Source organism: Pholcus phalangioides, unplaced genomic scaffold (genome assembly GCF_987345545.1).
Source record: "Pholcus phalangioides strain wild (caught in Gottingen) unplaced genomic scaffold, Ppha-v1.0 ptg000011l_1, whole genome shotgun sequence".
Lineage (NCBI taxonomy): Eukaryota > Metazoa > Arthropoda > Arachnida > Araneae > Pholcidae > Pholcus > Pholcus phalangioides.
The window spans coordinates 51,801,976-51,827,196 of NW_028301604.1; the positions used below are offsets into that span (position 1 = coordinate 51,801,976).

General features: G+C 37.7%; 1 protein-coding gene across 1 annotated transcript in view; it reads left to right on the forward strand.

The window, feature by feature from the left end:
- The window catches only part of LOC149080545 (protein qui-1-like), a 149,618-nt gene extending 133,537 nt beyond the window's left edge, over positions 1-16,081 (forward strand). Inside the window, exons 23-25 of the mRNA XM_089239645.1 lie at positions 3,644-3,842; positions 7,374-7,610; positions 12,053-16,081. Of these exons, the coding sequence (XP_089095771.1) occupies positions 3,644-3,842; positions 7,374-7,610; positions 12,053-12,603 (987 nt within the window). The 3' untranslated portion in view covers positions 12,604-16,081. The remainder of the gene's footprint in view (positions 1-3,643; positions 3,843-7,373; positions 7,611-12,052) is intronic.
- Positions 16,082-25,221: the final 9,140 nt, after the last annotated feature.

The following is a 25,221-nucleotide window of genomic DNA, read 5'->3' on the forward strand; positions in this document are numbered from 1 at the left end:
ACCTTTCGCACTCAGAAATGTGTTGCGCGAATTTGAACACCCCAATATTTATATACAGTTTGTCATTTCAAAGGATTTGAAAAACACACTTATACGCAAAGGTGAATTGAGGTCAGTTGAGGCTCCAAGAGCAGAAGAAAATACTGTATTGGACCCCCATAAAATTAGAAAAAGTGTTAAGTCTAAGATTTTGCGGACCCTTCAGAAGTCGGGGTCCAGTGCGCGCACCCGGTGCAAACACCGTTAAATACGCCTCTATTTATATGCAGTTTTCAGATTGCTTTTTCAAACGTTTCTTTTTCTGGTAGCGATTTCGGATGCATTTATTTTTCATCTTATAATGAATGATGGTAATTTAGTAAAAAATTATTTTACTGAAATGCGAGAGCCAGCGCACGTATCTAAATGGAATTTCAAAACTCCTATTTAGAACTATTTCCATGTGCTCAGTTGGAACCATTTCCAAAGCTAGAGAAGACAACTTTGCAAACACTTGTACTAGTCGCTACTCCTTTGCGAAATGGTGTTTTCATCACTTTTGCTTGTAAAAAAAGTAACCACAAACCACTCGAATGTAGGTGATGATGTGCAGCCTTTTCGAACGAAGAATCTCAATTTAAAAATTTCATTTATTATGAAAAAGAAACAACAAGTTAACAACAAGATCACTAAAAGTCGACATGTAGAGCAATTTTAATTTGTTTCATTGATACCAGTGTGCATTTTTTTTTCAATAATCTAATTTTGCCAGAAACGGCGACATGACCACAGCAAAAAATTGCTACCGCAGGTAGTCCCCCATCAAGGAGTTACGCACCAACCTCTCGATGAGTATAAAAAACAAGCCCGCCGTTCGGAATCGGCAATAAATTGTAGGACCAATTAGCCCTCTCGTGCAGAAAATGACTGTGGTGCGACAAAAATGATCAATGACTAATTTTGAAATTTAGAGGGTTAATATTTAAGTGAGCGCGTCCGGTGCAATTGGGACATGGATAACAAGAGTGAAGCAGTGCAATTAGGTAGCCACGCCTACTTTCCAGTGCAACTGACCCATCTCCATATCACTTAATGCCAGTTATGTTTTTCAACGTGTAGATCGAGGTATAAATTCAAAATCTGAATCTTTCTGTCGTCGTAAAAGCAAATATCGAAAAGTTCCGATTGTGTTATACGTTAATGAAAGTATATTTCCTTGACAGCATAAGAATGATAAGCAAAATTTGGGAAATAGTTTCATAACGGATGATCATGAACTGTTTAAGGAAATCAGGCCTTGAGCATAGTCAAGAAATCTTGCAATGATGCTGATTCCAGGACAGTGGAATAATGTAGCAGTTAAGACCAATTATTATAATTATAAATTATTAAAATTTGGAAAAAGTTTCTTAACTGATGATAAAATTTACAAATACAAATACAACGCCACAACAGACAAAATGCCCAACGAGGTGGCTGATAAAAAGATGCCCATAAAAATACGGTTGTCATATATTTCAAAAATACAGCAACCCAATTAAAAATGCAATTAACACAAATTATAAACAATATATACACATGATAAAATATTATACAACGCCCATAAAGAATACTTATGGTTGTCTTATTCTAAGAATGGATAGCTTCTCGATTTAATAATTGATAATTATTATCCTATGTGAATGTTGATGATAAAGTTGCAATTTGTAGTAATTTTACGGATTCGGGATAGATTAATTGAATAATTAGAATTTTGGACAATTCGAAGTTTTTCCGGTGAATTTGGACTTCGAATTAACCAAGTTCGACTGTATTTTCATGTAAACGGATATAGTGGGACTTATCTCGACGAGATTTATCTTCATCTTGTACATACTTCCTGAAATTTTTTGTCAATGATACCCTAACCATAAGACGTATTAACACTTATAAAAAGTATTATTCGATTTTCCTTAATCCTCTAATCGGCATTGACGAGATGTCTCGCCTCTTATTCCAGCATTGACAAGCTCAGATATTTTATTGAGTTGATTTCTCAATGGAACACTTTCCCTATATCGATATCCCTTACTTTGCGCCTGCTACTACTAAACTACACCTGCAGCTCGTAGATATGCTTCTATGGAATTTCTAACGAATGCGTACACGTTGAAACGTGCGTGTATGTGTTATGTACCTAACGTGAAATTTTGTTTCTTAAGAATGCTTGTTATGTGTTCAAATAGTGCCGCTATCTCTCTTTTGACTCTGCACCTGCTAGAAATCTATCCATTAACCCTTTCCGTGGTTTTTAAAATTTTACTGACCTGCTTTATAACTGTGTCACAGTGGAACCCTCTGTAAAATGTTACATCTTTTTTCAAGACGAAGAGTTTCCCCTCAACTCGGAGGATAATAAACCGAGGGGAAGAGAAATACTCTATTGTTTTCTATTATTTGCACATAGTCTAAATTTAGCGCATAGTCTAACTTTGCGCATAGTCTAAATTTAGACTATGCGCAAATTCCTATAAGGGATATACTACCCTATAAAAACGGAATTAAAAATATCTTCTTTCCTCCAAACGGGAAGAAAAGAAGTTATGTGTGGTTTCAAACACTTTCTTTCTTCCCTTCTGTTATTAAAATTTAACAAAAGCTGACTCAGCCCACTGGCAGTTGGTCTTCCAGGTTGGGGGTGATAGAAAACATGTTCGAGAAAAGTGCATGCTCAACAGAGATCTCTGGGCTCGTCATTGCCGAAATAAAAGGGTTTTAAGTAGGCGAGATACCTCGTAATTGCCGAAGTACAAAGCATCAGGTTATGCAAGATATCTCGTAAATGCCACTGAGAGCCTTAAAAAAAGACATTGCATTTTATAGGGGTTTCGTGATTTCTACTATCCTGTGATAAGAGTAGTCTATTTTCAAATACTACTGACGTTCATCTGCGTCTGACACTTCCTGGGATATAAAGTAAAATGGCTTTGTTACGAAAGTGTACTTCTAACCTGATACCCGAACCGAAAACGGATTAGAACCAGTGTGTTATCATTTGGATTTGTTTTAACGAAACCTATCTGTAGACACCAAAAACGCTGATACGCATAAGCGTTTAAAGTATTTTCGTTACGGCAAAGTTTTCGGGGATATAGCCAGTATGATAAGATACACGAAACGTATTCACGTAAAGAAGAAACAAAAACGTGTACGAATGTTTTTAGAAAAAACAAACTAATTTATTTCAAATACATTATCCTGTGTATACGCATTTGTATCCTTTACTATTTCAATTCATTAGAATTTAAATGTCTGAACATTTTTTGTTCAACATATAGTTGTAAAAGTGACTAATTTTTAAGTGTTTGGAAAAATTAGTCTATTTTGATATAATTATGAAGATAATTGGTATGAAACTAACTCTAGTAACAATGATTAACGTTCTTTGTAAATCAATGTTAAGGTATCAGATAGAAATCCACTGAGGCTCTGAACCGTATTACTAATCGGATTGTCCTAAAATGCACGAAAATCAAAACAAAACCGGAACAGCGAGAAAACAAAAATTTCAACTTCGCCTGGAGAATTTCTATCAAATACATAGTATTATTTCGGTGTATTACTCTTCAGTATTCTAGAATTATATAATGAAAAACATCATTTTCAACCATTTTTGAAATTTCAGGTTTTGGTTGGTCACGATGGTACTGTGACGTGTGCAGCTGTAGCTCCTTTTAGTCCATCACTAGTGATTTCAGGATCCGCTGATTGCAAACTTATACTTTGGGATCTAACTACTGGAAATGACAATTTCACTCTTCGGGGTCATACTGAATCTGTGATTTGCGTTAAATTGACTCTTGATGGCACACTGGCCATATCAGGTAAATAGTCAAGAACTGTGAAAAAATGACTATCAACCGACTAATTAGTAAAGACAAGACAGTCAAAACACTAAAAAAGTGAAAAGAAAAGTGCTTAAACACGTGTCGTTTCATCCAAAGGCATTAAATGTTTTTGACATTAAAAGCAAGGTCCGACAATGTTATTATATCTGAAGTGTTATTCTACCGTGTTTTTTGACTGTTCAGCATATAGATCAGTGTTTCTCAAAGTGGACAATATCGCCCCCTGGTGGGCGATGGAATGGTCCTGGGGGAGCGATAGAAGCTACGAGAATAACATAGGATCCTATGAGTCGGGGGCGATGAGAGAAAAAAATTTCTGAAGAAGGGGGCGATGTAACAAAAAGTTTGGGGAACTATGATATAGACGAAAAATATTGTACATGAATAGACTACGCCAGCGGTTCTCAACCGGTGCTCCGCGGCGACTCGAGGAAAATAAAATAAATCAGTAAATTTGATAGATAAATAAAAAAAGAGACCTACAGGATTCCGCCATAAAACTTTTACACAAAAAAGGACTCCTCGAATCAAACAGGGCTCCACCATAGAAATTATATACTGAAAAGGGCTCCGCGAGTCAAAAAAGGTTGAGAACCACTGGACTACGCAAACGGGGTTGCTCAGTGTTTTCTGTTCCCGTGACGCATGTAAGACCATAAAAATGGCTGCAGAGACCTCAGATCTATTGGTAACACCCCATGTGATTACGTGTGATAGAAATGTAAAAACTGCTTTTTCTTCCTTTCTTTTCACTGTTTCCACGGTTCTATAAATTTCACTGATCACTGAGGAGAGAAAAGAAATACACTATCTATTATCTATACTATATGTATATACTGCCCCAAAGGAAAGGGAAATAGACACATTTTTTTCAAAAAAAAAAGCACCGTCTCTCTCTCTCAACAAATCAAAATGTGAACAGAAGCTAACTCCGTCCTCTAACAGTTGATCTGACAAGTTGGGGAGGATGAAAACCATGTTCTTAGGAGAAGTAACGTCTCTGGGATCGCCATTTCCAAAATAAGAGAGTTTTAAGAAGGTGAGATATCTCTTAAATGATGCCGTTGAGAAGGTTCGGAATCAGATTAAAATAAAATCATGTGTGAATAATACAAAAATAAACTATGATAAAATCAAAAATATTAGATTTTATCTCCAATTTATTTTAGACCAACTATTTAGGGTGTGCCCCTCAGAGGAGGTATAGAAGGCTTCTGTAACCCCTCTAAGGTGCTCCTATATCTCATATAGGTAATAACAACAAATATGTAAAGGAACTATGTATCTAGTAGATAGTCATCATCGGTAACTGTCATCTTTAATCACCATCAACAAAAAAATGAAGAAAAATGGAGGGATATGAGTGCAATGACGTATAATTCTGCACGTTAGGCCAGAGCTGGACGAATCTCATGCGCCAGGTCACCATGGTGACGAAAAAATTGGAATTGGCGCCTAATATTTTTTTATGTATGATACCTTATTGAAGCCGAGGGGCAGCACAAAATTATCTGAAATCATGCCAGCGTATCTGCCAACATGTAAAGGGGTCCCTAATTCCTAGGGAAGACAAAAAATGCACTAATTTGACTGATTTTGTCGGGAAAAAAATTGCTTGGCATATATCTATCAAATTTTGCTGAAACCTAAATGTTTTTTTATTTGTCAACCCCTGCGTTAGGTTGAATGCAGAACGTATTAATTTGATATTTTACACCAAAACACAGGGCGGGCAAAAAAAATCGTAGAAACGTTAAAAATTCATAAAAACCGGAAAAATAACCGAAATAAGAAATGTTTTGCAGGGTTATCATCGCGCTAGGTCACGGGAATTTTTTTAAACAGAAAAAAAACTCAAAAACAGCTAATAGGTGGCGCTGACGTACACAAGTCGAAAAGAAACGATACGCAAATAACGAACAGAATGCCTCCAAATCGTTTATTACAGCAGTATGTGTTCCACATGACCACCGCCACAGTGTATAACACATTGCAGGCGAGTCACAAATCCAGCAATGACAGAGTGCAGCAGGTCCGGATGTATACATGACACCTCTCGGCCGATCGCATCTTTCAGTTCCGACAGATTGGATTGACCAGATCGATACACCCGGGATTTCAAATATCCCCATAACCAGAAGTCTACCGGTGTGAAACTGGGGACGGAGGAGGCCATGGGAACCTGCAACGCCTGCTAATGATTTTGTCTTCCCCGAACGTCTGTATCAGGAATGTCTTGACCGGAGTAGCAGTGTAACTAGTTGTTCCATCTTGCATAAACGTGACGGTAGAAAGTGCATCTCTTTCACGCAAACATGGCACGACCTCGCGCAGAGGTGTTAAATAACGCTGCGCATTCACCGTAGCAGTTTTCCACCCATTTACTGGGCACTGCGTTTCAAAGAAGGAGGGTCCTATGATGAACGAACTTGTGAACCCACACCACACTGTCACTTTTGGGGAATGCAATGGTTTCTGCGTGTACTCACGTGGATTAGACGTCACCCAGATGCGACAGTTATGGGTATTAACGTCACAATGAAGCGAAAAATGAGCTTCATCTGTCCCCAAGATGTTAAAGACCCAGGTCGAATTCTGTTCGATTTTGGAGAAAGCTCACCTCGCAAATGCTTCCCTCTGTACGGTATCTGCGGGTAAAAGTTCATGGCACGACTGCAATCTGTATGGGTACAGATCAAGGATTCCATGAAGAATATTGCTTACCGAGGATGATGGTAAGCCCGCCCAAGCGTCTGGCAGCTTCACGAGCACTGCTCCAAGACCAGACATGACCCAAGCTCTGTCTCTTAGGGAAAAAGGCACGACTTTCGGGCGCAGTTCGGATTCGAACCCAGTTCGTTCGAGGATTGCCCCTATGTACCTTACGCCATGCCTCTACCGATCGCGCTTCACGAGCACTGCTGGTCCCTGCAGCTGATTCGGACGCTAACGCTTCCATTTCGGCTGCAACGCGGCGAACGTGCCTTCCTTAAACATAGTCGTCCGGCTCTTACACGGTCCTCCAGCGTTCCAGTTTCCTCAAACCGCCAAACAAGCTTTATGAGGCCCTTTTCCTGTCCTCACATTCTTCTGAACTCGGAATTTACGCAAGGCAATGGTCGCTGATTCCTGGTTTACGTGAAACAACTTCACCAACAAAGCTTTATCCCTCGCATTCAGCATCCTTGTTCACATACACGGTTTGCAACGGTGAACTTGTTGTGGATTAGGAGTGCAAGTTCTTATAACAGTCTCATTTGCATATTTCCACAGAAGTCGCTCGTACCAGCACCATCTATCGGCTGTTTTTTTAGTTTTTTTTCCTGTCTTAAAAAAAAGCCGTGACCTAGCGATGCTAACCCTGCAAACCGTTTTTTATCTCGGTTTTTTTCTATGGACTTTTTGCCCACCCTGTATTCACTTACAATACTAGTTTTAATAAAGTTAATTTCCTCATTAGTAGACATTTTTTCTTGTCTGACCATGTCTTTATATTTCTTTTGTAAGCCTCAAAGGATAATACGATTCAGATATGGAATACCACAAATGGACTGAGAGTGAGCATGCTTGGGGTTCACCTCACTATTTTGAATATAAAGAGCGCATTGAACATCAGTCAAATGGTCTTGCATTTGGCAAACACCACTGTTGTTCCTTTAATTAAACTATGCAACAACCCAACAAAAGCCATGGTATTAGATTTGCCTCCAGGAACACCAGTAGCAGAAGAAGCGAAAACTCCAAGTAAGTAAAACACAATGCATTTCTTTCAAGTGTGATTCGAATTTTCAACCAATATCATTTAAGAACTTTTGAAAATTACGGATAGCGTAAATAGCAGTGTGTGCTTGAATGAATTTTTGGTTTTCTCACCAAAATCTTGACAAACATCCCTTTGGCAGTCGAGTGGTTAGGGAGCTAGCCTCTCACCGTGTAGGTCTGGGTTCGAATCCCGGTTCGGACATGGATGTTTACTAACACTTACCCATTCCCTGGACGGATCATGCTGATCCCTAGGGAATAAGTGATGATCACAATTAAATAAAAAAAGAAATCACGTGATAATAAAAAGTTCGTCTACCAAAACTGACGCGACATATTAGTTGGCGTATAGGTACTTCACTTGTAACAAAAATTTCACATTCTGTATCATCTATTTATCATTTAGAGCAGCAGCATCACGAGAGAATAAATTCTGAATTGGAAAACAAGCATTTCCAAAGTGTCCGTCTGCTACCAAGTGTTTGAAAAAACCCACACAACCCTGCGAAAAGGACTCAAAGTAGCACAATAATTCAAGCTGCAGAAACAAAAACTGTCATATTCAAAAGTTTGCACAAAACTGTAGTTTGCGTAGATGTATACGGAAAGCTGTCAGAATTTACAGAGATGTACGCGTGTCTAAAAAGGTGTATGAATATTGAAATTTGTAACAAACAAAAAAATCACAATACGTTTATTGTGCAAATGAGGATGGTTTAACGATAAGATCCCAATACGGGACTTTCGTTATTGGTGAAAAACAAAAATAATAATACCGAGATAAATTATTGAGCGAGTCGATACGTTTTGTAGCGGAAAAGCCTGGAGAGGCGTCAAATTGTGAGGCTCTTATTGCCGTCCCGTATTGTTTTCATCCCCAACTGTCTGCTGTAGCTCTTAGAAGCCATCCAATAGCAATTCATGGGCAGACTAATTTTTCCCATATTATCCGGCTCTTTATCCTTTCCCATCGCCTTCCTCTGGATCCGTGCCTGCGAAGAATGTAATGCAACGATTGGTCATATTCTCAATGAAAGTGTTAACAGCTGCCCTTTTAGAAAGAGGACTACTCCTCTGATCCTATTTGGAAGCATTGCATGAAAACTTACGCCGTTTAGCAATAGGAAAAATATTTTTTTTCCATTCAACGAAAGGAACGTTTATGAGACTCAAGTAATTTAGTAGTCAACTGAATTTTAACTTAATTTCAAGTGAAATATGACGTGTAAACAGAGCGGTAAGTAACAAATTTTATTAACGATTAAGCTCGAAAGTTTACTCGATCCATCCCTTGGGATATGCGATAATTCTGGTGGTCGTCCGTCGAGAAAGCAACCCCGCCCAGCACAAAAGGCTAAGCGAAATCCTAACTCGGAATTTTAAGGTTAATTTAATTATCTACATCATATTTTAGTGTTATTATTCTTAAAACTCCTGGCTAATCCCCAAGCAATCCCGCCAACTTTTATCGCTCGAGAATCACCCCCTCTTCTAGCTGAACTGAGCATATTACATAAGGTTCTCAAAGTTACAACACCTTATTATATTAGTAACACACATTCTGGGTAAATTCATAATTAAACTAAGATATATGTACATTATGTACAGTTTTGTCAGTCCGTCCTGCCCGACGTCTGTCTTTTATTCATCGTAATTGATGCTTGCCCTCAATCTTCTCAATTCTTTTTCATGGCCACTGCAGTCTCTGGAGTTACTCCTATGTCCTGTGGGAATTTTGGTACCCTTGGCCACGTTATGCGCTTGGTAATTGCTGCATTTAACTGCAGCTTTGAACTCTCTTTCCTTGTGGTCCTTAGCTCCGCAGGTTCTGCACAACTCCTTGTTGTTGCACCGCTTAGCCTGATGTCCGTCTCTCTAGCACCGAAAGCACTGGAGTGGCCGGACATAATCTCTAATCGATGCCAACCGATGTTCACCTCTTCTCTTGAAATGAGGCTTTGTATGTTCCTGCGTCTGCTTCCAGAATCCAGCTTTGTTCTCTTCTGGCACATGAGATGAACTTTGTCACCACTTTGATCCTGCTTGATTCCACTTCTGTGATGCCCTTGATGAGCTCGCATAGCTCCGTCTCTCCCACGTCCATCGCCACGTCGTGTACGATGAGTCTAGGGTCGCTTTTCCTTGTTTCTCCTACTCTGAGCCTCAGTCCAAGTTCTGGGTCCAGTTCAAAGTCTTCTTTGATCTTCTTGACATCTTCAGTTTGTTCCATTTCCACCAGTATTGCTCCTTTTCTGGTCTCCCAGAAATCGAGTACTTTAACGCCTGCCCTATCCAGACTTGCACCCTCGGCTATCAATTCGACCACTTCCTCGTGGAACGATTGATTAAGCAACTTCTCTAAAGCTTCTGTGTTTTCCCGTCTCAATCTCCAACTCATGACGATAGAACTCAGCCTCATTCGTTTTACAATCCAGTTCAAGCTGGATTTCTTCGCAAGTTCTATCCTTTTTTTGGATAAGAACCCGCAAAGACTCATTCCCTCTCTCGTTTTCTGCCTTCTCCCCCATGAAGGTTGCGATTCTAACGTCGCAGTGTCTAACTTCTTGGCACTTCTCCTCGAGCTTCTTCTTTAGCTCCTCCAGTTGTTGCTGAAGTCGCTTCTCGCTCTCATTTAGCATCGCTGCTGAAGAGCTCTTTCTAGTCCTGTTTTCTTGTATCTGCTTGGTCAGATAGCTTCTCTCTCTCTCCGCAACATCTCGATCTCATCAGCTTGTGTCACACAGATTTTCGCCACTTCTTTCAACTCCACTAAGACTTCTTTCAGCTTAGCGTAGAGATCGTCCTTCTTGATCTTTGAGATGGGGGAATGGCTTTGGATAGTGGCCCATAAAGGCCACTTCTTTCTCAAATTTTTCCTCTCGTTTAATAGCGTTTGGGCCAACGCTTCCCTTTCGCTGCTGGGCAGAGCTGCTTTCGTTCGAAGCCATTCTTGAAACTTAGTTTCGTCAGGCGAATGGTAGTTCTGAATGGAGCCACTCACCTTCGTTGGCTGGCCTAAAGGCCACCCGACACCTAATCACGAGAAGGTGGAGGTGAGTTCCCTACCGGTGAATAGACAATATGGAGTTTAAACTCTAATATACACAGAGAAAACCACTGGTTAACTCACTCCAATTGAAATTCTCTAGATTAACGCCTTGCTAATAGTCTATTCACAATGGCTCTCGGCGGCCGACTATATATTAACGATTAAGTGGTCAAGTTGACAAATAAAATAGAATCCCGTCTTTTTTTTTCTTTTTTTTTTTTGATTAATCGGAATTTACGAGATATTTCGCCTAACTTGATGCGTTGTATTTCAGCAATTACTAGATATCTGGCCTTCCTAACCCTTTCCGTGGTTTTACAAATTTCACTGATCTGAATTATAATTGGCACAGTGGAAATAGCTAAACCATCTGGGAAATGAAACATCATTTTTCAAGAATAAGATTTTGCACCGATTTTGTGCCCCGCCCCCGCCAACTCCGAGAACAATAAACTAAGGGAAGAGAAACACTCTAGCTCTTTCTATTATTAAAACTGTACGCATGTTGCTATACTATTCAGAAGGGAAGATGAAAGTATGCATTGAACACCGTTTCTCTTCTTCTGTTATCCAATTGGAAAAAAGCTTTCTTCACCCACTGGCAGTTAATCTGACAGATTGAGGAAAGGGGAAGAGAAACATGTTTAAAAAAAAAAACTGAGAAGCAACTTTACAAAATCTCTGAGCTCGTCATTGCCGAAATACAACGTGTCAAGTTAAACAAGATATACAATACAATACAACGCCACAACAGGCAAAATGCCCAACGAGGTGGCTGAGAAAAAGATGCCTATAAAAATATGGATGTCATATATTTCAAAAATACAGCAACCCAATTAGAAATGCAATTAACAAAAATTGTAAACAATATATACACATGATAAAATATTATACAATGTCCATAAAGAATACTTATGGTTGTCTTATTCTAAGTATGGATAGAGCTTCTCGATTTACCCCAACATGTTTATCGTATTTCTTTTTAAACGTGTCAATTGTGTTACAATTTACTACCTCCGGGGGTAAGCTATTCCATTTATTAACATCCCTATTAGAGAAAAATTTCCTGCGATACCATAGCCTTGTATTATCCCTCACCAATCGATACTGGTGTCAATCTCGCAAATGCCGAAGAGAAGGTGAGCGCCACTAAAGATTTTCCAAAAACCACCGTGTTTATTTTCCATAATATTATTCTTTGAGCAGTTTTCTATAGCTAATGATATTCCGTTGTTATCGGGCAATTTGCTATGACTGCCCTACGCAACATGTAACAATTTTCTGTAATTATAATGGAATGCTTTCTCTCTCTCTCTCTCTCATTAATATCTACATATACATATGCGATTTCATCTTCCTTATCCTTTTCTTCCAGATCATTCATGGAGAGGCGTCGTTCCTCAACGAGTCATTTTGAGAGGCAATCTAAAACGGGAACAATCGTTTGATTCCTTCTATTGGGATTTACGTTCAGCTTCACCAAAACACGACCTTGGTATCAGCTTAGAAGATTTCCGTAGAATATCTTCACCATTTGGGTCGAGAGAACACCTCCATCTAGCTGGAACAGTATGGGATGGTCGTTTAAGTGGTCGCGGTGGCACAACACATGTGGATCTCCAACCTAAAGCAAAACATCCGAAACATAAAATGCTGAAAAAGCAACAAAGTATGTTCGCATGCTTCCCAGAGTTCATTTCGAATCAAACTGCCCAGGCACCAGTTCATTCTCCGCAAAGTATCGTTCACAAAGATATTAGTGGCGAGAGGAAAGCTATGGAATACGGACGAGTTCCACAATTGAATGCCCGAAAAACTTTGAGCAGAACTGCCAGTCTGGAAGAAGCAGGGGCGCAAATGGAAGAGCGGCAACGAAATGTGAGCATGGTGGCCGTAAGGAACACTGCTGTTTGTGTGCTTTCGTAATCTAGTATTTATGTATGCGTTTATAATCTTTGATAAAAAACGAATCGATACACCAACGAAGTAACATTAGAAGTTACCAAAGAAGGTACAGGGTGGTTATAATTTAAGTGATCCTATTCAGAGCGATTCAGAGAAAATTCTATTTAACATTTTACCAGGTGTTCGGCAAAAAAGAAACCTTCCCCTCTCTTACCCAAAAGGCCGTAGACAAATTGAAAAATCCAACAAGATGTCATCGCCAAGTAGCTTGAACAACTTTTATACAATACGGTTCACATTAAAGTGAAGGTTAAAAAAGCTCGGTCAAAAAAAAGTCTTAACTTTGACAACGAGGACAGAATAAAACTTGTTTTAATCCTTTCAGTGGCAATCCCGAGATATCTCGTCAAACTTGATCTGCTTAACTTCTGTCACCCCGAGATATTTCATCAAACTCTGTGTGATCCGCTTTATTTCTGTCACTCCGATATATTTCGTCTTCTAGAAACGCAATGAAGCTGTTTTTACAATAACCTCTAAGCTTATAATGGATTGGCAAGAAATTCGGAATTTGACGAATCGGCGATAGATATGGTAAGTTGTCCTAACCTAACCGCACGCTAGAAAAAAGGAAAAGAAGGGAAAAAGGAGAGAAAAGAAAGAAAAAAAAACAAATCAAAAAAGAGTAAAATAGTATAATAGATAAGTCGTAAAAGAGAGAAAGAGAAATATACGCTCAGTTTGAATAATACAAAACGATTTTTTTCTCAAAAAAAAAGTATTTCTCTTCCTAGAAAGCCATACACGTTTTTGTATCTAGTGCGGGAAATAAAAGCGATGGGTGGAGTAAATTTTCTTGTTGGGGGGAAAAGCGGTTATCTGCTCGCAATCGGAAAAAAATTATTCTTAAAATAAGTGGCAATTTGAGAAGGTTTCACAATTTCAAATGTGGTAGTTATTTTAAGAAAAAATTTTCAAATACCGCTTAAAGGGTTAAAACACCCCATTTCATTCCACCTTGTTCAAAGTGACATCAAATCGTTAAAAAAATGGAATCGAGAACAGATATTGGCTGACGTCACACTGCGTATTAATGGTGGATGATGAGTCGGCCTGCGTTTCCAGTTGCTATAGGACAGTGTACTCAACCTCCGGGCCCTTACATCAGTCAAACCGGGCCGTGAGTGTTTCACCGTTTCATTTTTACTCATTTATTTCACTTTGATCATGTGTACGTTCCCATATTTTTAGCACCAATAACGGTAACTTATATGTTGCTGTCTTTGAAAAGCACTAAGAAAAATACCGGACACTTTTTGGTATTTGCCAATAATATTTATGTGTGCTTTATATATAAGTGAGTTTTCAAAACCTCAGAAGTAAGAATGCTACATAAGAGACAGTTTCCTTTGTCATAAAATGTCGTTGTCATTAAATGTCATTTACTTCTAGATCTATAGTAAAAAACGCACGCACGATTATATTTAGATAGGTTTTTTGCACTATAATCGTAAGGTGCATTTCTTTAACATTGTTCACCACTTGCCTTTGAACTTCTTTCGCACAATTTTAAGATTTGTATTTTTTTTAATCACTCAAACTATTCTTTCTTTCTCTTTCGAATTTGTGCCTATCAATTATTATTGATGTTAAAATCCACTTTATATCATGTTGAATTCAAATATGTACCTTCACATCTAATGCTGTAGTCAAACAAGAGTTTTTTACAAAGTACGGAAGACGCACTGTATGAACAGCGGCGGAGAACGACATAGGTTTTCTTATTCGAAAAAAAAAAGCTAGCAAGAGCTTTTTTCTGGACAAATAAAACATAGAAATATGAAATGACTTGAAACTCAGGCACAACGATACTGTATTTGCTGATGATTTCTAAAATAGCCAATCATTATTTGGAAACGCAACCAGATTGTTGATGCTCATAAAGTTCTGATGTAATTTGCCCCTCTCAGGCGTACAGACATGTAATGCTCTAACAATAGCACTTCTGATATGAAATTTCACATCGTTATCTCTATATGCAGTATTTCAACCTTCCTCTTGCAGAAATCAAAATTAATGAAAAATATCGCCTCAGATGCGGAGCATGACGTAGTCACAAGAGTCAATGAATCCGGTCTCCATTCTCAGAAAAGATTCACGAAAGACTGGATTATGAAACAAATAATATTTTCGCGTATTGTTTCCTGATAATATAAAAAGTCACTCAGACTCGAGAATGCCGTCGAGGGGTTGGATGCTTATAAATTGTATCCCCATCTAAACTTGCCTCAAGGGAGCCCTCCCCCGGCTTTAAAAAATATACTAGAACGGGTGTATATATATACATACATTGAGTATATGTTCTTTGCCCCCTCCCGGAAAAGGTTGAAATAACGGGCCTGCATAGGATATAGCTATTATTGATGTTTAGAGCGCGTAAAACCTCGATAGTGTATGAATTCTTTACCAATATGACGTTCATCCTCAATTTATCAAAAATAAGACGTAGGTTAGCGTGATGATGTAGGCGAGACAATCATTTTGCCGTTGTATTTCTTAGAAGATGCAAATAAGAGAGAGAAGATAAATTACTATATGAGAGTGATTAATTTTTTTTTCACTTTTTTTTGTGAGAAAGAGGCTGCTTTTATTCGTAACACCAGCGCGCACATAAGCACTCATACGCACACACACACTGATACTTTTATATTACAGCCTAATACACAGTCGAGTCACATTAATATGATCACTATCTCACTATCTAATATCCAGAATAACCGCTTTGTGTAGTCCACATAGCAGTTAGGCGGTCTGGGAATGACAAGATAAAAGACACTTCATATTTTCGTGCTGGTAGATACCATCGCCTAAGGAAAGAGAATCAACATATATGAGCGTACATGATTTGCAAGAGTAGTTTATAATCATATCAACTAATTGGTAACCATATCGGTCTAAAGGCCGCTACACACTACTCTGAGTGGTCCCACTTCACGTCAGAATAGTGTGTAGCGGCATTTAGTCATACATTTTAGAAGATATGAGTTCATCTCGTATACTATACGTAGTACTATAGTACTACATAGACCATAGTACTTCTGCAAATATTCTTATGTTCTCCTAGCAATCGTTGTAGAGCGTGTGTTCTCTCGGTGCTTTCTCGTCATGCGAATGACTATCCGTATGGTGTAACATAAAACATGACCCATCACAGAAGGCAGACCACACTTCATGTAATCAAGACCCGTTCATCATAAGGTCGGGCCCTGGGCAAGCATAAATTTCAGCCTCCCACTCTTATATGAAACGTTCTTTGAGGTTATGTTAGCAGAGTTGCGAATGTTTGCTTTCTACAGGTGTTGTCATCAATCTTTTTCCATATTCTGAGGTAAAAATAGCATGACATCAAACAATTATGTACAATTACTATAAAAATAAATCCTTATATATGTTACGGTAAAAGCCCGAAGAGTGGTAAAACCTAGTCGAGTTGGTAAAAGCTGACATTTGGTAACTTTCATGAAAATTAGTAAAAATGTGAATTTTCTAATTTTTATTAATTTGAAAGCTTGTAATTTAGTAATCACAACGATCAAGATGCTAATTAAAATATTAATTAATTAACTAATTAGTGATTAAAATTCGTAAAAATGAGTAAAATTGTGAATTTTTCTAATTTTTATAAATTTGAAAGCTTGTCATTTATTAATCACAACGATCCCGATTCTAATTAAAATCTTAATTAATTAACTAATTAGTCGTTCAAATTCGTCAAAATTAGTAAAATTGCAAATTTCTTAATTTTCATAAATTTGAAAGCTTGTCATTTATCAACCACAATGATCCTGGTGCTAATTAAGGTCATAATTAATTAACTAACTAATCATTCAAATTCATCAAAATTAGTGAAATTGCGAATTTTCTGATTTTTATAAATTTGAAAGCTTGTAATTTAGTAATCACAACGATCCAGATGCTAATTAAAATATTAATTAACTAATTAGTGATAAAATTCGTAAAAATGTGTAAAATTGCGAATTTTTTTATTTTTATAAATTTGAAAGCTTGTAATTTAATAATCACAATGATCCCGATGCTAATTAAAATCATAATTAATCAACTAATTTAGTGCTTCAAATTCGTCAAAATTAGTAAAATTTTGAATTTTTATAAATTTGAAAGCTTGTAATTTATTAATGACAATGATATTGATGCTAATTAAGATCATAATTTATTAACTAATTAGTCATTCAAATTCGTGCAAATCGGTATAATTGCGAACTTTCCAATTTTCATAAATCTCAAAAGATTTTATAGCTAGTCCCGGGGGGGGGGGGGTTACCAGTTGCATGGTTCGATACGCTCGCGTGACATAAATTAGAGCTTGTCTTTGAATCACGTCCATCTTTGCCAGGCGCCGAGCAGAGGGGGTAGAAAACCAGATGGGAGCCCCAAGGGCAATCTGTCGATGCAGTACAGTTCTGTAAAGGGTGTTCCTCAGATTACGATGGTATCCCCACCCTGCACCCAATAATCGTCTGAAATGATCTAGCGTATTGATAGCTTTTCTAAGTAAGTAATGTGAGTGTGTAAAAAATATTAGCTTGTTGACGAACCATATTCCGAAAATTTTGAGACCTTTTTCGGCAAACTTAATTTTTCCCCCGTTAGTTTTCATAGCGGGACTCTTTCTCCTCTTGTTTCGCCAGAGAAATTATGACTTGGATGGTTCCACTTGCAGATCATTTTGTTGTAAACATTTGGAGATCTGTGTCAACGCAGCGTTGACGGAGGCTGTAATTTCAGTGGGTTCCTTAGCAGACATCAAGAGAAGGAAGTCAATCGGCAAAGGCTTATGCTGTGATCCTCGAGGCCCACTGGAGTAGAAGTAATGAATCGAATGTAGTATTCCTAGAAAGCGGGTCCACCACATAAGCCCTGGGGGCAACCTCAAACCAACGTTTTGGATGCTGGTGCTGTACTTATATTAAGAGTGATCGGGTGCGTCCCGAGAAAATGTCCTCCAAAATTTTTCTTAGCTGAAGAGGAGTAGACATAATTCGAAGGCTATTAGTTATTACCTCATGAAGCACACAATTAAAAGCTCTCTTAATGTCGAGGGAGATAAGGATGTGAGTAGATGTTCCTTCCTCCTATTCTCAATCTGTTCCATTAAATGAAGGGCATCATGTGTTGAGTGAGCCATACAAAAACCAAATTAAAAAGATGAAGGAGGCCGTTCTGGTCAACATAGTAGGAGAATCTTTGTATAAAAAGTTTTTCGAGCACCTTTCTTCTGTCCATCTTCAGGGTGATTCAGAAATGATGGAAAAACTTCAAGAGGCGATAGTACACACCAACACAAACAATTGTCATCAAAGAATGCATGGTCTAACATGAAACGCAAACGCGGGAGCGCGTTTCGAAACGGCTGCTCCGCAAACATTAAAACGGCATTCCTGTTGAAAATTATCTGGAGATAAAGAACACCATGTGTGTGCATGCAAATGTAACCTGGGAAAAAAGAAGAAACAGTACTCAAATCTGCGTCACGGTGAATAAAAGGCGCGTACTTCAGCCTTGCAAATTTATGCCAGCGTGCAACCGTTCTAACAGTTGTAACGTACTGGATAATGACGCACTTTAGTAATACTGAATCCACGCCTTTTATTCACTGTGACGCAGATCTGCATACGGTTTCTTTTTCTTCCCCAGGTTACATTTGCATGCATGAATGGTGTTATTTTTATTCCGATAAATTTCAACGGGAATGCCGTTTTAACGTTTGCGAAGCGGCCGTTTCGAAAGGCACTAGCGCGTTTACGTTTGATGTTAGATCATGCATTCGTTGATGACAATTGTTTGTATTGGGTGAACTATCACTTCTTAAAGTTTCTCCCATCTTTTCTGAATCACCTTGTATTATTCGTAAGACCTCATGTCCTTCAAATGGTGGCTATGCAAGAGGGCTGTTCAGATGGTTGTTTTGGATCGGTATTGATGTACACAACTCTGGGAAAAGGCTTGCCAGATGTTTCTCTGTTATAGCTTTTGGTGTGGAGATGGACTGCATTGGAAGTTGCATCTGCGTTCGCCTGGGTCGAAATACTGCCTTATAGGGCATACCATATTCCGTAGCAGCTTGCGTGCAGAGCCTATTCCAGGAGCTGGATTTGGTTTGTATTATTGCTCGTTTGAAAAGTGTTCGAGCCCTTCGAAAGAAGGCCATAGTGATTCAAGTCCAGCCATTTGAGATTGGCACATTCTAGGAGGAAAAGGGAGATTAAAAAGACAGCATCTAGCTGTCTTTTAACAGGGCCGGATTAAAATGTTTGGAGGCCCTGAGCACTTGAATGGTTTTGGTGTCCCCCACCACCCGGTCCTTACAAGTATATTTTACTCGACATTGAACCTATAAATAAATAAATGAAATTTTATACTTCCGAAGTAATTAATCTGAGGCAGAATTATAGTGTGAATATTTCTAAGCACGGGCATTGAAGGTGTTTCCCCCTTTTCGCTAACGCATTTCTTTTCCTACTTTCAAAGGCTTTGATAATATCCGATGATGATGTCTCTCGCCGCTATTACTACGAAGGTTTTGACTGCTGGAAGATAAATCCAGGAAAGAACATTTAAGCGCCCTTGTGCGGGCCCACGTCCTCTCACTTGCCGGGTGAGCGTACTAGACCACAAAACCAACGAATCCTCTTTGCTTGGAGCTTGTGTGCGCTGAATGGAGCCGTACATGGACAGCCAGACCTAACTCAGGCCGAAGCTCACAATTTCTGACATTGCCACGAGATGGTAATTTATCCGAAAATGATGTCACTCTCTGCTGCGAAAGTTTTGACAGCAGTCTGGCTGTCTATGTACGGTCCCGTTCAGAGCACGCGAGCTGCAAGGAAAGAGGATTCGTTTACTTGTACTTTGTAGTTCAGTGTGCTCACCCGGCAAGTGAGAGGAAGTGGGTTCAATTCCCCGCAAGGCCAGTTGAATTTTCTTTTCTGGATTTATCTTAGCATCAGCCAGCTGTTAAAAAAAAACCTTCGTATGGATAGCGGAGAGTGACACATCATCTTCGGAAAAACTAAACTGTCTCACGACGGTCCCAGGCGGCGGATAAGCTCGAACCGCCCTTGAGAGGGGGGACAGTGCTAATAAGATAATGCCTCACGCGTGAGGCCTTTCAAAATATCCATAGTAAAGCACACTTTAAAAGAGCTTCAAAACTTCCCGTAGAGTAGATAACTGTCCGACAAAATTTAGCAATTTTGTTGTGAAAAAAAGAGTAAAAAGTTATTGATACAGGATAGTTCAGACAAGTGGTTTTGAATATGACTGGCTTTTTTTTTTCACACAAGATTTCTAGCGGTTCCAAAAATTGTAGAAAATAAAATGGAACAACTCCTACTCACTGCGCTTGGAACCCACGCTGCCTAAGCAATGACAATGATTTAGAGAACATTTCTTTAAACCAACTTTGATTGGAAATTCGTTTAAAGATAATTAATAGGAATAAGATTTTTGGCTATTCGAAAAACACATTAGCTGGAACAATTACTATAAATTAAATTCAATAAATTTCCCAAGACAATCGTAATCAATCATTTTCAGAATTTGTAAATTACAGTTATTACGATTGAATATATCACAACACTATATAATAACATACTTTTTCCAAAATTTGCCGATTGGTTTTGGTTGTTCCCGAGATGAAAAATCCCGAAATGAGCTGTATAATTACGGTTTACTACCTGATCATTAAAATATCCGGAACGTGTGCACTCGATGGCGTTGAGAAAATTAGAAAACTTCATGAACTTGAATGACTAATTAGTTAATCAATTATGATCTTTATTAGCACCAGGATCGTTGCGATTGATAAGTTACAAGCTTTCAAATTTATGAAAATTAAAAAATTCACAATTTTACTCATTTTTACGAATTTTAATCACTAATTAGTTAATTAATTAATATTTTAATTATCATCTGGATCGTTGTGATTACTAAATTACAAGCTTTCAAATTTATAAAAATCAGAAAATTCGCAATTTTACTAATTTTGACGAATTTGAACGACTAATTAGTTAATTAATTAAGATTTTAATTAGCATCGGGATCGTTGTGATTAATAAATGACAAGCTTTCAAATTTATAAAAATTAAAAAAATTCACAATTTTACTCATTTTTACGAATTTTAATCACTAATTAGTTAATTAATTAATATTTTAATTAGCATCGAGATCGTTGTGATTACTAAATTACAAGCTTTCAAATTTATAAAAATCAGAAAATTCGCAATTTTTACTCATTTTTATGAATTTTAATCACTACTTAGTTAATTAATTAATATTTTAATTAGCATCGGGATCGTTGTGATTACTAAATTACAAGCTTTCAAATTTATAAAAATTAGAAAATTCACATTTTTACTAATTTTCATGAAAGTTACGAAATGTCAGCTTTTACCGAAGTGCTTGGTAAAAGCCCGAAATGTATACGTTTTCAAGCGTATTTCGGGCTTTTACCAACTCGACTTGGTAAAACCTAGGATTTACCATTCTTCGGGCTTTTACCGTAACATACATACATACATATATATATATATTTATATTATATTATAATATATATATAATATAATATAACTATGGCATATATATATAATAACTATGGCATAAGCTTACTTTGCACTTTCATTAAAGTATTCAATTTTTGCATTTTAAAATTCAACGACATGAGAAAACTAAATATGCAAAACAAACTTATCATTTTTGACTTTGAAAATGAGCATGATCAAAATATAAACAAACGATACATAAAGATGCAGTGAGGATCTATTTTGTCCCAACTATATAGCGTATATTTCCATTAAAAACCATTTAGATATTATTCGCGAGTCAAAATTAATGAATAATTATCATAGATTACTTTAATACATTCTCATTACAAATTAATGAAAAGCATGAATTGCTGTTAAGTATTTATTTAATAAGATTAATATAAATTTATAAGTGTGTGGGTCAAAACAGTGTCACTAAAATTGACTTTTCTTCTTACCTTCAGTGCTGCAAAGTCTCTATTGAGTTCGTCATATTTTAAATTCGAAGGATTCGAAGTAATATCACTTTCAAATGAAATTACATATTAAAAGTTCGTTTTGACCAGTACAGTTCTTAGGGTAGACTTCGCTCACTCGTACAATTGATTATGGGAATAGTCAGGGAAATTTTTAGAGCAGAGCTTTTTGAAATGTTGCTCTAATTTCAAAAGGTTATGCAACTTTTGTAAAATTTCACTAGTTTTCTCTCGATTCCTTTTTCAATTGGCAAAAATTGCTGAAATTCTTCAGAAAAATCATCATCCAAAGCAGTAATATAATATTGCTGGAACACCTGGGCTTCGTGAGAGACTTCATCTGTTTTACAATTTAAGAAAGAAAAAATTTCCAAATACTCTCATAAGCAACTTTACTAGATGTCAGTTGCAATATCAATGTATGACATAGTAATAAAAAATGACATGCTAATCTAAAATCGTCTCTATGGTATAAATAGGAGAAAGATCTCTACAGAAGCAGTATCCCCATCACCAAGGAACCTGCTTCTAGGTGCTTTTCTTTTCTTGTGGTATCATACATTACATTAAGATTAAGTAACCTCGTTACTTCCTCAAACATATCAAAATGTTCTCTGACTGTATTCCAGGAAAGGAAAGTAAATCACTAAATTACAAAAGACAGAAATTTCTGTGGCCCCTGAAAATTATTGGGCCCTGGGCACGTACCCCATTTGTGCCATGGCCCCCCAAGGGTGGGACTGACAGGGCTAAAGCCCTGGGGCCCGGGGCAATTACAATCATGTTTTTTTTGTTTTTTATGCTATAAATTTACTACAGAAAAGCCCGGGAAAAGTCTGGCTTGGGGGCTCGCCAAAAATCTCAGCTTAGGAGCCCTGCTTCAGGATGTGGGGACCATGCATTTGCCCATGCGATAAACAGGCCCTGCATGTAATACAAATCTCGAAGTTTTTCTGCCAAAAACTTTCCTTACCACGCTTGAAGTACCCTCCGTCCATTTGGTTCCACCATCCTCCCCACGAAATTGTTAAAAAATTACTGATACGTATTGAATAACATAGTTAAGTCTATTGTTCTATCATTTTGGTCCCCCCTCCGAAATTAATTTCTGGCTACAGCCCTGGGCACATCCAGCCTGTTTGGATCATTTGTATTGATGAGTTGACCAACTCTAGCGTATGCAACTCTTAGACATTTTTGTAGCCGGCGTTGCGATCTAAAATAATCAACTGCGCAGTTTCAGAAATTTTGATTCCGAAAATTGATTATCATTCGTTTTTGCAATTCTGATAAGTCGCTTGTTTCGCCCAGGGCAGCCCCGATTTATTTGTTTGTAGAAAATGCTCTCTTACCTCAAACCTCACCAAACTAGCTCACGACACGTGCCTTATTTTATTAGATACGCACTGTTTTTATGGAGAAAGAAGGAGCTGGTCATAATACTATGGCTCGATTGTGTATTCTTAAACGAATAAATATTTTTAGTGCATATATGTCTCAGTGTGTGAACCGAACCCCTTTTCAATTTCAATTTAAGAAATCATATTTATTCTATATTCGTTTTTTTTATATGTGTCACATGTTTTTACCGCTATTTATCGAGCCTGTATACTTAAAAAAGTCTTCGCCGACCACTCCCCGTTCACGAGAGCCACACACACTTCGGGTTCTCATAAGACTGTATATAAATACCTATGTTCTTTGTTCTTGTGGTGAGAATTCTAATAAAAGAGACTGATCTTTCCAATTGTATTATTTTCGTTCCAATTCACATCATTCGACATTCATTTGTGTGCGTATTTATGCTTTGAAGTGGTTATTTTCATAAGTATGTGTGTGTGAAAATATCTACTAAACCAGCGTTTCTCAATCTTTCAGTATTTGCGACCCAATTTTCAATCATAATTTTCATCGCGCCCCCCACAAGTGCAGTACAGGGGGACACCCCCCCCCCCACCCCATGAAATTTTTGGAACTTTCATATGGAATATTACATTGAAATAATTTGCTGAAAATTACTTTTATCAACTTATTTTAAACGAAAATAAAACAATCTTTCCTCTGAGAAAGTCACGAAAATACTGAACAATATGGGATGTACGTCAACCCATTCACAACAATTAGAAAAATCCTCCCCCCGTTCCCTGTCGAATCTATCGGGAATGTGCATGTTATAATCTGCGTGTTAGCTGATCGAGACAAAAAAAACTGCAGTAAAGGACCCCTTTATTCGTGGGAGTTAACGACATTAGTTTTAGTTTCGGTTGGGGACTGCGGAAAGAAAAAAAAAGGAGTAAAGAAGAGAAGGGAGATGCTTGTGGAGACGAGATCACGGCAAAAGAAGAAAGAGTTTGTGTGCATGTTTGATAGGAAATAGCTTTTTTTTTGCGCTGTCGTATTCAAGTTAATATTAAATTATTTAAAATTAAAAGAAAAAAAACAATGGATTTCAAGTGAGAGGAGGTGTATACGGTTTACAACGGTATTAAATACATATTACCGCAGTAGATTTGTACAGAAACATGGATAAATTTTTAAGTGGGCGCAAGCGAGCAGTAGACGAAGCATCGACAAGTGCACAGAGTAGCGTGGTTCCAAAAATGAAATCAAGAAAATATTCTCAAGAATACTTAAATTTCGGTTTTACCAGCACTGAAGTAAATGAAGAAGAAAGACCTCTATGTGTCATTTGCTCAAAAATTTTGGCAGCAGACAGCATGAAACCTAATAAACTTGAATGGCATTTGGAAACGTTTCGTGGTGAGTACGTTAACAAACCCCGAGAATTCTTTGAATTGAAATTAAAATCGCAGGAAAAGCAAAAATCATTTTTTATAAGAACTTTGTCTGTGAATGAAAAAGCTTTACTTGCCTCTTACAAAGTTTCATATAAAATAGCCAGATGTAAAAAGCCTCACACCATAGGTGAAGAGCTTATTTTGCCAGCTGCAATCGAGATTGTAGAAACTATGTTTGGGGATAATTTTGCCAAACAATTACAGTCCATACCTCTATCAAATGATACTGTTACCCGTCGAATTGGTGATATAGCTGAAGATGTACAGCATCAGCTTTTCGAGAAGTTACGTGACAAATTGTTTTCAATTCAGCTTGATGAGGCAATAGATAGCAATAAAGATATTCATCTCATTGCTTATGTTCGATTTTGTGATGGTACGTCAGCAGTAGAAGAACTACTTTTCTGCAAACAAATAGAACTCAAAGCAACAGCACTCTCATTATTTGCTATCTTAAATGATTTTATAAACGACGCAAACATAGAGTGGAAAAATTGCGTTGGAATATGCACCGATGGTGCTCGTTCAGTGTCTGGAAAATTTCAAAGTATACAAGCACTTGTGAAACAAAAATCCCCACAGTGTGTCTGGACACATTGCATGATCCATAGAGAAGCTTTGGCTTCCAAAGGAATGAGCCCTGGTCTTAATAACGTGCTAACAACGGTTGTGACTGTAGTAAATTATATAAAAATGAGACCCCTAAAATCAAGAATTTTTTCTGCACTTTGTAAAGATATGGGTGCAGTACATTCAGCGTTA